General features: G+C 39.0%; 1 protein-coding gene across 1 annotated transcript; it reads left to right on the forward strand.

Moving 5' to 3' along the window:
- Nucleotides 1-678: 678 nt before the first annotated feature.
- LOC123627312 (integrin binding sialoprotein) lies at nucleotides 679-8,521 on the forward strand. The gene is made up of 6 exons (XM_045536798.1): nucleotides 679-732; nucleotides 826-876; nucleotides 967-1,044; nucleotides 5,134-5,199; nucleotides 7,301-7,453; nucleotides 8,012-8,521. The coding sequence occupies exons 1-6, from the start codon at nucleotides 679-681 to the stop codon at nucleotides 8,519-8,521; spliced, it is 912 nt and encodes a 303-aa protein (XP_045392754.1).
- The last annotated feature ends 6,695 nt before the right edge of the window (nucleotides 8,522-15,216 follow it).

Consider the following 15,216-nt stretch of genomic DNA (forward strand, 5'->3'; position numbering starts at 1 on the left):
TTCTCATGAAATCACCCTTAGGGGCGTTGGATGCTACAGGCTATGAGAACAGTATTTCATATGTTATGGATCCTTTCTCCCCCCACCCACAAAATGCCAATCACTCCAAGATATTCATAGGAAAATGGCTCCTTCTTTCCATTTTAGTCCAATGGAATTAGACCATGAATTTTGAGTTCAAACCCTATACAGAAGCTGGAAATTACCTACAGAATCATTGGTATAAAAGTGATCACTTAAATGTATTTGATTTCTGCTTAGTTTTTAATTATAAATAAATAGGGCATGTACCTACACCAACAGTTCAATTCACTTAGTGGACTCTCCCATGTCAATGATATGCAGAGACATCCCTCACCCCAATGTGAAGTGCTCTAAGTATTCAGAGTCTCTTGCAGTGATAAAATTGTCTTCCAATGACAAATCCCAGAAAATAGGTTAAAACAAAATATGGAATTCAGGATTATTCAAACATATGATAAAGTCAGGCTATACTACTTAAATGGAAGGAATAATTTGAAAACAAAAACAGAAATTTGGTTTCAAGCAGTCCAAATGATAATTAGAAATGAAAACAAATTAAATAGTTCATCTTTGAGTATGTGCAAAAGAGCTATGCTGTTAGTTTTAATATTTACGAATCTTACCACCTCATTAATTCCAGAAGCAATCACCAAAATGAAGACTGCTTTCATTTTGCTCAGCATTTTGGGAATGGCCTGTGCTTTCTCAGTAAGTTCTTTATTTAAAATCTACAGTTATTTCCATTTTTGCCTTTTTATGTAAAAGAAAGGCTATATCATAGTTAAATGTTCTTTTAAACAGATGAAAAATTTGCATCGAAGAGCCAAACTAGAGGATTCTGAAGAAAATGGGGTAATTGATTTTTGCATACTTCCTTGACCGGATCATACTCTAGATTTACTGTACATTAAACATGGACATATCATTATTTTGTTTATGCAGGTCTTTAAATACAGACCACGATATTATCTTTACAAGCATGCCTACTTTTATCCTGCTCTGAAACGATTTCCAGTTCAGGTGAGTATAAAAATTAACTTTCCTCCAGTTTAATGTCCATTTTAATGGAAAGGGGATCAAATTTAACTACCAAACAACTAAATACAACTTTTACTGAAATTCAGCCAGGAAGACTGCTTACGACAAAAAAGTTTGTTTTTCATATAACAAAAAAAGGTTTATTTCTAAGTTCTCTTTTAAAGCAGAAATCTACACAGAGTAAAATCACCTGGGTCCAGTCCAGCATGCTCTAATAAAAACAAACACCTTGGCACATTGAGTTCAAGTGTTTCAACTAACTTACTGACAAAAAGAGGGCAGTTTTATCAGCTGTTGACAATTAAGTCGGTGATAGGGTCACTAATTGTCATATTACAGTTGATTCAATACTGTCATACAGCTGTTTTACATTCAACACTTCAGAGTCTTCTAATTGGTAGGAGAAAAATTGACTTCATAAACATCAGAGACCACTAAAAATACACCCAAAACATTGATAATCAATGGTAATTCCTGATGATTTTCTAAACCTTTGACCTGTGTGGGTCACTAGAGCAAAATGTCATCCATTAGAGCATAATTATCATGGAAGTGTGGCCCAAGAACTACAAAGGAAAGAGAAAAATCCACAAAGTGTACTGACAAGCTTGTGAGAAAAACAAACCACCCCTAAAATTTGTAAACAAAAAAGGAAAATAATTAAAACTAAAAATAAGAGTTTCCATTTTGACTGAGTTACCTGTGAAGAGTCCTTTGAGAACCGGAGGGCGTGGTGTTGTTAAATATACAGCAGACCAGAGTGGCCCTGTTTTTAGGACTATACAGTCTTGGGTTCAGGACACCAATTATGCAGCATTTGACCCAGGACTCCTGGGACACAGTTGGGATGCTGAAAGCGATGCCTCAGCACGGTGGCTTGGCAGTGGGTCTCACCATATGCTGGGCTAACCCAGCTCCAACTCATACAATGGTAGGAAATGATCATCTTAAAGTATTTCTAGCACCGTCTTAATTATGGGGAATTTGTGTGGCCACAGAAATATGAGCATGAATGATACAAGAATTGTGGGTTTGCAGAATTGTCTTTCATTCTCTGGTTCACCTCAGCCCAGAAATAAACAGTGCTCGTTTGGAAGTTTGTTCTGCTCTCTTTTTTGTGCTAAATGGAAATGATTATAAATCCCAAGTTTCTGACCAACTCAACTGTTCTGAAATGTCAGATACTTAGAGACAGTCATTCCCATCTAGATATTTTTACAGATGTAGATGTGTAGTCCAATTAAAATGTTCATATTGACACAATATTAGAAGTTACAGTTTTCAATATTGATAGACCTAAAGTTCATAGATCAAGTTGATCTTTTTTTTTTTTTTTTTTTTTGAGACAGAGTCTTACTCTCTTGCCCAGGCTAGAGTGCTGTGGTGTCAGCCTAGCTCACAGCAACCTCTAACTCCTGAGCTCAAGCGATCCTCCTGCCTCAGCCTCCTGAGTAGCTGGGACTACAGGCATGTGCCACCATGCCCCGCTAGTTTTTTCTATATATTTTTAGTTATTCAGCTAATTTCTTTCTATTTTTTTAGTAGAGATGGGGGTCTCACTGTTGTCCAGGCTGGTCTCGAACTCCTGACCTCAAGCGATCCTCCCACCTTGGCCTCCCAGAGTGCTAGGATTACAGGCGTGAGCCACCTCGCCCGGCCAAGTTGATTTTTAATATACAAATTTTTCACAGATTATACACAGATAGGCCCATCTCAACTAATGTAGAACAAGTAAGTAAGGATAGTTGGTTTTTGTTTTGTTTTGTTTTGTTTTATTGAGACAGGGTCTCTGTCGCCCCAGCCAGAGAACAGTGGTGTCAACATAGCTCACAGCAACCTCAAACTCTTGGCCCCAAGCAATCCTCCTGCCTCAGCCTCCCAAAGTGCTAAGATTTCAGGAGTGAGCCACTGTGCCTGGCTTGAGATAGTTGTTTTAAAATAAAATTCAGGAAAATGTACCTCCCAAATCAAACTGTCTGACCTAGTATTTATGATGTATTCTCCTATTTTACAAAGTTTGATTTTTCTTGAGTATATTAAGTAAGGTATTTAGTGCCCAAATTGTCACCCCCAAATGCATTAAGCTGTATTGGCTTTGAAATTCATGTTTTATTCAAACAAATCTGTGTTTATATACAATCACTTCTACAAGACCAACTTGTATGAAATATGTTATATGGATTTCAGAGCTATCAGCAGTCTACTATAGCTTATCTCTCTGCTAGGCTTAGAAACAAAAATATAAATAAGCTCAACATCCTAAGCTTTTTTAATTGAGAACGTGTTTTTTTTATGGTTCAAATGATATTTTATTAGTGTACCAACTCTTAGGGAGCAAGAACTTCATCTCATATTTCTTTTATCAGACTCATCTCAGCTATAATACAAGGGTTTTGAGTTTTCAGAATTGTCTTCCATTTCAGAAGTCTTTCATATATCTATATGAAGAAACCGATGGACTTAGCGACAAACTGGTAATAAGGCATATATGAAAAAAAGGGGGGGGAAAGGAAATGCCACGGCTTCAAGGCATTTTGTACAGCTTTTAAATTGTTCTCACTGCAGACACGAATTGAAGACCGCTGTGGCTGAGTTAGGGAGAAAACTAGGGTGAAGAAGCAGGTAAAATGACTAAAACACCCCCCTGAGAAAAACAGCTCTGACTGCATAAATATACTGTCCTCTATATTTAATTTAACTAACAAATAGAAAGAGTTCAAATATAATATCCTGCTTTATTCCCTCTCTGGGTTAGGGAAGGCACAGCCATTAAGGTCATGGCAATGGAAGAACAGGTCTAATGATTCTCTTTTCCACCCAAAGTTATTCTTGGCTCAAGGGGACAAGCATTCCCTTTCCCTGAGTCAATGACGTGGTCACCTGAAAAATCAGGCCAGCAGGGACAGCTCAGAATGGAAGTGGGACGGAAGTGTTTTCTCACGTCTCATTTGTAACCCAGAGGTTAGAGGTCTTTCTGCAGCTGTATTTTCTAAATGCAAGATACTTAACTGTGTCATCAGAATCAAAGCTAAAATTTGAAATTTGCAAAGAAGAATATGGCAGAATCTTAAGTTGCGTATCCATTTGGACACCTGGTATCATTAGGGGTGGTTGCAGAAAAGGAAAGAAAATTCAACTGAAGTTATCCCTGGGAGAGAGAGGAAGAGTCCTCCCTCCCACCATTAAGGCTCTGACAGCAGATGTTTAGATTTATAGTTCCTTTCAAAAAATAGCAAAGCTCATTAACTTATAATTGTATTTTTATAGACAGAATGTTTGGATTAATTCATTCAATACTGAGCTCTTTAGAGAAACATGGTACTCTACAAAAATCTCCTAAATGAATACATTTTCTCATATATAACCTTTGTCTCACATATACAAATTAACCTCATTTGGGGGATTAACTTTAATTAGATTGAAAGATACTAAAAATTATATGCAAACTTAATTTCTTGAAATCAAATTTTAATTTAAATTCACCAGGAGAGCTCATCATTTCAGAGAATCATCCAGTAACAACGTATATTTTATAGTAAGCTGAATCTCATTTCACTTAAGTCTTAAAAAGAAAAGAAAAGAACGTGATCTGTCTTAGCCCAAGGTCTGCCTTGAACTGGCTGGAACAGTCACAGCTTTTGGGGACTTCTGATTCATTCTCCATAAAATTAAAAGGTTGGATCAGATAATTGCCTTGTTCTTTCAGAGTTAAACAAGTCTGTGATTCATTGGTCTAGCTTTTACATACAAAACATTTCAACATATTGTCAATGCTTTGGGAGTTGAAAATGAGGTATCCCAACTTATATCTTGATCATTGTAAAATGCTACTTCTTCTCTAACTTCATTCCATATGTGCCCATCTCTTCCTATCTTTCTCAAAGCAGCCTGAGACCTGTTCTAAGTACATAAGTCAATCAAGTTGGTAATACTAACATTAATACTCAGACCTGTTCTAAGTAAATCAATCAATCAAGTTGGGAAGTATTTGTATGTATTTTATCTTATTTCAACCAGCAGGAAATTTTAATTGCTGTTGCATATATGTGTATACCTATTTATTATTTTTAGGGCGGTAGTGACTCATCTGAAGAAAATGAAGATGGTGATAGTTCAGAAGAGGAGGAGGAAGAAGAGGTAAGGAATTCTGCAGTCTTTTCATAACAAACCAGACAGCACAAAAAACAAGTAGGAAACTAGTCTACTGTAGTCTGAACTCACCAAACATCTCACCAGCTGCCTACAGTCTTCTATTCTGGATAAGTAAAATGTTATTTAAGTTAGAATCAACTAAAATGACCTGTTTAAAACACTATTGCTGTTTGGGGTTAAAGTTACCTATAAGTGGGGCACAAAAACAAAAATGTCTCCGTTTTAAGCGAAAGAAGTATAAAATCCAATAAAAAGCAACATAGAGTATTATTTATATATTTAGGCAGATAGAACACGATGATAGAAGACAAGTAAATAGTAATTCTAAACTCAGTGCAATACTTGTTTTAAGGACTGAACTTTAAAAAAAATCCAGTTTACTAAATGGGTAATATGTAAAAGCTGGTTTATATTCTCTACAGTAGTATTATGATTTACCTCTCTTTTATAATCTACAGAGTAGAGTTGTTCTTTTTAATGGGAATTTCATATGTCTTTTTGTGTAGTAACAAAAGTCATGTTTTTACAGAACTGAAAATACTCAAGACGTATAAGTATCTTCCTGTAGAGTTCTACAAATTAGTGTAATTCATGGCTAAGATTCATCTACATATCTTGGGAATTGTGCTAACATGTTTATAGCTGACACTCTTGCCTAAGGAAACATACCAATTAGTATGCGTTTTCCTGGATAGTCAATTATAGCTATCCGCTGGTTGGGAACCTTCTAAATTCAGGTATTCTTAGAAGCTATTTATGAATGAACAATGACAGTCAAAAATGGATCATGTATAAATGGCAGCTATACTGAAAAGAAAATGGTGTGGTCACTTAAAAGCTGACAAATCATTGGTTTGGGGGTTGGTTTTTTTTAACCATAAAAGTAACATTTCCCGTATCATAATTTATTCTAATAGCTTGAAGGAGGGCCTTACAAGAATGTCAAACCAGTACCAGTAAAAAAAGCATGCCACCTACTAAATCCCATGAAATTTTGCCTGGAGTTCCACATAGCAATCTTACCCAAGAACTAAGCTAGGTTTATCCATTTAACTATAGCTATTTGCTGTACAGTGATTGTAAAGTTGCCTTGCCAACTAGATCTCCCAATTATATTGCATATAGTGGTTCTTCATTTGTTGTGCATAATTTTTCACACATATATGGTGTCCAGTGAATATTTGTTGGTTTGATTTTGAAACATCAGAGGAATAAACACTCCAAAGATCATTCATTAAAAATGATCATGGAAAAGTGGATGAATAAAACTGGGAGTCTTCCATCCTGAAGACATTCTGAAACTTCTTTTTTCCCAATTTCTTCCCCAAAATTTTGTTAGCAATTCAGGTTAAATGAAACAGCAGAATTTACAAATTTGATGAAACAAATTCTGCTTTAGTCACTTTGTTTTAAGGATAAGGCAGGCTAAGTCTAGGTTTTCTTTTTTTGTTTTGAAGTCTTAAAGTTATCCTAATATCACAATCTCTTTAAAGAATATATATACTGAAATGAATTTAATTTCTCAGTACTTGTTTAAAGTAAATACCATTCTACATATATGAAATCCTGACATTTATTATTAGCTATGAATTACATTAAGAGATTAGCTCGATTAACAAACCATTGCCTAACAACATGGAATAAAAATAAAAGAATGGAGTGTTCAAGATTATAATAAGCAATCATTTGAAGAGCATTAATTGTTTTAAACATCTTCATGCAATAACATAACATATCACTAAGAATTTCTTGCAGCGTTTAGTTTTGTCTTGGTACAAAAAAAATTGATTGTGTGTCAAATGCCTGAAACAAAAATGTTCTGAGCTGCTAAAATAGAAAGCAGAGATATCTAACACATGCTATAGTGTGGTGAGTAGGATTAAATAACTTTGAGTTGAGTTCTTAGAAGTGAGAGGCGCAAATATGCATCAGGGGAGGCAGAACTGTCAACTGTGGGGTATGAGCCAGCTGAGAAATACAAAGTTTTTCCAGATAACAAACTTCCAACAAATGCTTCACAACTCCGACAACTCTTGAGCTGTCTTCCAGCTAAACTAATTGTTCTTGCTACGGACATTTTCACCAGGAGGCTTCAAATGAAGAAGAAAACAACGAAAATTCTGATGAAAATGAAGATGAAGACTCTGAGGCTGACAACACCACAGTTTCTGCTATAACACCTGACTACGGAGAGGTCACACCTGGAACGGGGTTGGCTGCAATCCAGCTGCCCAAGAAGGTAATGATGGAATTATTCCTCCAAAATGGAACTATTACCGTGCATACAATGGTGGGTTAAATCTGTTTTCCCTTCTTTACTGAAGTCTAAGGTTATCCCAACACTATATACATAATATTTTATAATGTCTTCAAATTAATGCATTGAAAACATGAGAGTAAATACAATATCACTATTTACAAATAAGAGAAGGCTCTTCCCATGTCATTACACTGACTTTTTACATTGTAGCAGAAGACTAAGGTCACCCAAGAGTAGACAAAAGGCCCTAAGAGATACCGTTGTATTCCGGGGAAGACCAAGACAGAGAAAGTGAGTAGCAAATCTATAGAAAGAATCTGCCCCCGAAAAGGTTTATCGAGCACATTTTCCCCATCAAAACCCATGACCAAGGTACTTATTCCGAAGGTTCAAAGCCCTCACCGATCCTTCTGTGAGTTAAATGGACTTCAGTTCAAAAACGACACCTAGAACCAGGCTGTGTTGGATGGAGCGATGACTTTAAGTTTTACATTTTTTCATACCCAGATCTGTGTTCTTCCAAACTTTTCTTTCCAGGCTGGGGCTATGAGAAGCAAAGCTACAAAAAAGGAGGAAAGTGATGAAGAAGAAGAAGAGGAGGAGGAGGAGGAGGAAGAGGAAGAAAACGAAGAAAACGAAGCAGAGGTGGATGAAAACGAGCAAGGCATTAATGGCACCAGCTCCAACAGCACAGAGACGGAGGGTGGCAATGGCAGCAGTGGTGGTGACGACGGAGAAGAAAGTGTCACCGGAGCCAGCGCAGAAGGAACTGCCACCTCTCCATACGGTGGGTTTCAGCCCACAACCCCACCACCGGGGGTCTATGGGACCAGCCCCCCACCATTTGGGAAAACCACCACTGCTGCCTACGAGGGTGACTACGAACAGACAGGCACCAGCGAGTATGACAACGGGTACGAAGTCTATGACAGTGAGAACGGGGAGCCTCGTGGCGACAATTACAGAGCCTACGAGGATGAGTACAACTACTTCAAAGGGCAGGGCTACGACGGCTACGAGGGTCGGGATTACTACTACCACCAGTGAGGGCCCGGGGTGAATGCAGCCCTTCTGGCGTTGCATCCGGCTACCGTTTCCAAGTTCAACTCAGGAAGGTGCAAGACGACAGATGCGCATCCTACAATGGGGAGGGTACTACCTACCGTTCCACGGTGACTTTCTGCAATTGCTTCTGCAAGCCATGGGCTTCTTGCTGCTTTTCCCTGGTATGTTATGCAAAGGTCCTTGTAAATCAGGGCCATTTATCAAGTGGCACACCCATCCCTGAGATAGAATTCTATGGGCCGTTTCGAGGTTGAGCTCTATAAATAGCATTCGTAACGTTGGCACTATTGCTAACTGCAAAAACATACTCTCTGTGCGAGAACTGCTTCTAAGAAGAAATTCATTGACATGAATGACACTGTGTACAATAAATGTGTAGTTTCTTAATCGCACTACCTATTCAACACTGTATATTAGATGTAACAATCATCCTCATGTGTTTTTATGTGAGCCGTATGTATACTCTATCTATGAGTTTTATCAGAAATAAAAATGCAATCCTTCAAAGGTGTTATAATGAAGGGAGAAAAGTAAGGGTTTTGGAATGGAAAAAGGTGAAACAGATGGGAGACAATTTGGCTGAAGGAGAAAAGCTTATTTCCACTATGGTTAAAGACTCAGAGGAACTTTAATATTTTCTCTTGGATGAATCGACACAACCGTGCTTCAGGCAGACTCAGCCGTAGATATCAGGGGAATGAATGGCTTTTATTAGAGCTGCCAGATGTAACAAATATACATATAGAATGCCTGTTAAATTTGAATTTCAGACAAACAATGAATAATTTTTAGTATAAGTATGCCCCATGCAATATTTGGCCTCTGGGAAATATTTGGGACATACTTATACTAATTAAATGACTCACTATTTATCTGATATTCAGCTTTAACTGGGTGTCCTGTGTTTTTTCTGGAAACCCCACTCCTATTTGATTTTAGGTGAGGCAGGAGGCAGAATGGGGTAGAAAAACTCTTCTACACATAAATATACACACACACAAAAGAGGGTTGATACATAAAGTTTTTATTTTTGGCCTTTTTATTTTTATTTATTTTTTTATATTTTTTGTTTCAGAATATTACAGGGGTACAAATGTTTAGGATACATACATTGCCTTTGCTCCACCCAAGTCAGAGCTACAAGCGGATACACAAAGTCTTAACAGCAATTTATACCTGTTATGTAAACCTGAAAGCAATTTCAAATGTCATGAAGTAATTTCAAAGGTAAGGAAGGAAAGTAGACCGTGGGAAGGAGCAGGAAGAGCAAACATGCATTCACGTTTTTATTTATTCATTGACAAGATGCACTGAACATCCACGACAGAACCGGACCATGTTTAGACACTGAGCATATGAAAATGAAGACCCCAGGCCGGGCGCGGTGACTCACGCCTGTAATCCTAGCACTCTGGGAGGCCGAGGCGGGTGGATTGTTTGAGCTCAGGAGTTCAAGACCAGCCTGAGCAAGAGCGAGACTCCGTCTCTACTAAAACATGAAAGAAATTATACAGACAGCTAAATATATATATAGAAAAATTAGCCAGGCATGGTGGCGCATGCTTGTAGTCCCAGCTACTCGGGAGGCTGAGGCAGAAGGATCGCTTGAGCCCAGGAGTTTGAGGTTGCTGTGAGCTAGGCTGACACCACGGCACTCTAGCCAGGGTGACAGAGTGAGACTCTGTCTCAAAAAAGAAAAAAGAAAAGAAAATGAGGACCCCGTCTAGTCTGATAGCTACCAGGTGTATGGCATGACATGCATCATGATACTCACTGTCCCCAACTTTTCATTTTGAAAAATATCAAGGCTGCAGAAAACTTAGAAGATTAGTAAATGAGCACAGGGATCATTCCTTTCACCTAGATTCCCCAGTGGTTATAGGTTTGCCATTTTTAGGTTATCTTCTATTTCTGTGTCCCTCCCCTCGTAAACATTAATATAGGCTCCTTTGCCAAAGCAGTGAAGAGGAGGTTGTAGACATCATGACATCATGATGCTTCACCATTTAGTACAAGAACAAAAAATTCTCCTACAAAGCCATAATACTGTTACTATTCTCAAAAAATCTAAATAGATACAATAATATTTTCAAATATACAATCCCATTTTAATAAATAAATAAATAAATAAAAAGAAAACAAATATACACTCTGTAGTCAAATTTTCCCAATTATCCCAATGATGTCCTTTATTATTAACTCATTTAATCCTCGCAAAACTCTATCAGGTAGGTATGATTAACATCCTCACCTGTATTGATGGAGGGATTGGGGGGCACAGCTATCAAAGAACTAGAGCTGGGGTTGGAACAAAGGCAGACTGGCTTTGGGACCTGGCATCTTTAGCGTTAGGCAATATTCATTCCTGTCAATTCATCAGAAATGGATGGGCAGGAAATTGCTAACGATGGGAACATTGCTGAAAAACAAGCTTTGTCCTATATCACAAATTCCCTTAGAACGAGCCATGTTTTATGACTCGAACCCTAAAGAATATTTTCAAATCCAAGATCTTCCCTTTTTTTTTTTTTTTTGAGACAGAATCTCGTTCTGTTGCCCGGGCTAGAGTGAGTGCCGTGGCATCAGCCCGGCTCACAGCAACCTCAAACTCCTGGGTTCAAGTGATCCTTCTGCCTCAGCCTCCTGAGAAGCTGGAACTACAAGCAAGCTCCACCAAGCATGGCTTATTTTTTTTCTATTTTTAGTAGAGACAGGGTCTCACTCTTGCTCAGGTTGGTCTTGAACTCCTGAGCTCAAGTGATCCTCCCACCTTGGCCTCCCAAAGTGCTAGGTTTACAGGTGTGAGCTACCATGCCTGGCTCAGGATCTTCTCATATTTTCTCTGCATCTTTCTGTATAGGCAGCCTGGCATTGTGCAAAGCGCATAAGCCCTGAAGCTAGACAGGCTTGAATAATGGTGTTATGGAGAGCAACTCAATTGACGTCCCTCGCAAAATAAAACCTGAGGTATATATAGTTTGGATTTACATCTTTTGAAGGCCTTTTAAAAGATTTTCGAAATAAGATTAAGACAAGGACATAGATAAAATTTTTATGTGCTGTTTTTGTCATTGTTGTTTTGTGGAGATGAAATTAAAATCCCGGATGACCCTTATTAACCGTAATGCAGCCACCTGGGCTGCTGATGGCTGTACCATCTGGCTCCTACAGAAAGCGACCCCAAGGCCCCGTCATTCTGCAAGGGTGACCCTTACAAAGAGAAAGAGGGGGTAACTAGACATCATAATCCTGTCAGGGGTGGCTCACACAGAGAAGTGCAATGAGCACTGTATTCCTGCAGGGGACCCGTCATACACAGAGAGCTGGCAGCTGGCCACCATGACCCCACAGGGTCCCCCTCACCCTTGCAGCTCACCACTGCTGACCAAAGCAACCACAATGGCCAACTCAGCCCTTACGCAATCTCTAATCAATCAGATCAGATCCTGCCTGCCAATTACCAACATCCGGAACTGTCTTTTTCTAGAATGAGACAGAGACTGTGAGTTTTGGCTTTAAAAAAAACTCATCCCCATTTTCCTTCCCGGAGTCTCATCCCCTGCGAAGCCTGTCCTGTCTGTGTTGAAGTGGATTTCCTTCTTGACGGTAGAACTTTCACTCATTACTCAGTCCTTAGTCTCAGCATCTTTTCGGTGGATGTTCTATTTCACACTTTTAAGCCAGTAGGAAGCCCAGTCAGCTGACTTACCAGGCTTGCTATATAGCTTTTTTGTTGTTGCTATTGTTTTGAGACAGAGTGTCACTCTATTGCCTGGGCTAGAGTGCCGTGGCATCAGCCTAGCTCACAGCAACCTCAAACTCCTGGGCTCAAGCGATCCTCCTGCCTCAGCCTCCCGAGTAGCTGGGACTACAGGCATGCGCCACCATGCCCGGCTAATTTTTCTATATATATTTTTAGTTGGCCAGATAATTTCTTCCTATTTTTAGTAGAGACAGGGTCTTGCTCTTGCTCAGGCTGGTCTCGAACTCCTGAGCTTGAGCAATCCTCCTGCCTTGGCCTCCCAGCGTGCTAGGATTAGCTAGTTTTGAGTAACTTGTTTTTAGCCCATCGAGTATTTCAAGTCCTGAGTCACCATTTGGGAAGAGCAGCCTGTTCCGCTGGAGAGAGGTCACGTGGAGAGGCTACCCGGAACCACTGAATGAGCAAGTCAAGTTTCTCAATGATTCCTGCACCCCCCCATTCTAATTGGTGTCATATGACAAATCCCAAGTGAGAACCATGAAACTGAGCCACAGAAAGTCAACACAGAGAACCCTGAGAGAAAATAATAAATTAGGATTTCAAACTACTACATTTTGAAATGGTGTGTTACACAGCAACAGATAACTAGTACAGGAACTAACCAGCATAGAGAAAATCCGGGTTTGTCAGAATGAAGAAAGTCACGCAAGAAGAGCTAAAATAAAATGATAATGCCATACAGATAAACACGAAGTTAAAAACTAAAAACTGAGGAGACTAAATATGACCTAATTTGGTGAAAAATATTAATACATGCCCAATACAATGAATAACTAGCTGGTAAATGTCCTCATGTTCAGGCCCCTAAGGAGGAGATTCTTGATCCTGAAAAACAAAACGGCAACCTTTGAAAAGGACTATTTTCAGAGTGAGAGATGTTTTCCCCTTGAGGTGACACAACGAAGTTTCGCAGTCACTTCCAGCAATGTCACCAAGTCCCAAAGGAAAGGGTTGGTATCATTATAATTATATTTTAACTACATCCTCTGAGTTATATTTTAAGGCGTAATAAGACATCTTCCTAATATAAAAATAAAAGCAAATTATATTGACATGTCTCCTCTTGCTGGTAATAGCTGAATGGGTAAACAAATAGCCCAGAGAAATGAACACAGCCAGCTTCATGCCATTCCATGACCCTCCATGGTCCTGTATCTGGCTGACATTTTTATGGACTTCTGTTGAAATTCCCAAACACTGAGAGACAAAATAATAATAATTAAAAATAAAAGTAATTTTGGGAACATGGGAAAGTTGGTTGTGAGAAAAAGGGACCTTTTTCTAGCTTGGGGCAAATAGCTCATGATGAGGAATGAGTATGCTCATGATGAGGAATGAGTATCCTCATGAATGAACATATTGAAAACCAAAACATTTTCTTCTGCTAAAAACAGGGCAAGACTACCAACACACTCTCTTCTGGAGATTAATGGGAAATAAATACTTCTGTAAAATTCCTGAAGCCTTGACAAATCTAAGCATTTGTATGATAAAGAGGAGATCGCAGGACAAGGGCCCTTCTGTTCTATTCACAACACTTTAGAGATTTTTTTCCCTCTGATTCCAGAGGAGAAATACTATTTATATGTTGTGTATGTAAATGAGAAAATAGAGAGTAATTTCAGTTAGTTAGAACTTATGGAGAAAATGCATGGTATAAGTTCACCTCTAACTGTCTAAAATGACAGCAGAGAAATGTGTTATCTTGATAGTGTAAGAATGAGGACCAAGATGGCAGAGGGGAAAAAGATCTCCTACCGTACTAAGTTTTAAAACATGTATAGCAAAGTAATAGCTCAAGCTCAACACAGGGGAGCAAATTTCAAGAAGGTAAAAGTAAAATCTCTATATAACTTTTGCAATGATCACTCTTCTAATCTTTTTTCCCAGAATTTCTTCTCTGCAACCTTCCAGCCAGAACAGGCTCTCGCTTTTTTTTTTTTTTTTTTTTGGCTTTTGTCAATTGTAGGTTCTAAATTTAAAACTCAAGTTGAATTTTTTTTTTTTATTTAGCTTTGAATTCATTTTAGCTTTGGGAGCATGTATATTTAGCTACTGCCACTTCACTCCTTGGTAGAACTAGAGCTAAGTCAGTTTTTCTCCTCTGAAAATTCTATGAATTTTCTCTAGAACACCGGTTTTTCTAGATCACAATTAGATACGTTCCCATCACTTAAATGAGGGAGAACTCTTTTTCATGCGCACTAAACTTCTGTCTTGTTCTGTTCACGCTGGGTAACAGAATACAACAGAATGGGTAATCTGTAAAGAACAGAAATTTATTCCTCATGGTTCTGGAGGCTGGAAAGTTCCAGATCAAGGTGCCAGTAAGTTCAATCGCGGTGTCTGGTGACGGCTGGCTATCTCTGCTTCCAAGGTGGCACCTTGTCACTGTGTCCTCCGGAGGGGACGAATGCTGTGTCCTCACATGGCAGGAAAGCAGAGGGTGAATAGGTCCTAGCTACGTCCCTCTGGCCCTTTTATAAGGTCACTAATCCCATTCATGAGGGCTCTGCCCTGGTGGCTCAATCACTTCCCAAAGTCCCTGTGTCTTAAGAGTACCACACTGGGGTTCAGTTTCTAGCATGGGGATTTTGGAGGGACACATGCATTCAAACCATAGCAAGGTCTTCTCTCAAAAGTCAATTTCTCAGTGATGCCTTCCCTCTACCTAAAATTTGAACCCAGGGTCCTGCCCCCCATGTGTGTTATTCCCCCTCACTACAATCCTTTTCCCCCTCAGACTTAGCCTATGTCTCTGTCTAATAAAATGCATTTTCCTCATTTACCTTGTTTCACGTCCATCCCCTCTAGTGGGTTCCAAGCTCCATGAAGACAGGGATTTTTTCTGTCCGTTTTGCTCACTGCTGGTTCCCCAATGCCCGTCATACCATAGACATGAAAAACATTTCTG

The sequence above is a fragment of the Lemur catta genome, chromosome 24 (genome assembly GCF_020740605.2).
Source record: "Lemur catta isolate mLemCat1 chromosome 24, mLemCat1.pri, whole genome shotgun sequence".
NCBI classification, from domain to species: Eukaryota; Metazoa; Chordata; class Mammalia; order Primates; family Lemuridae; genus Lemur; species Lemur catta.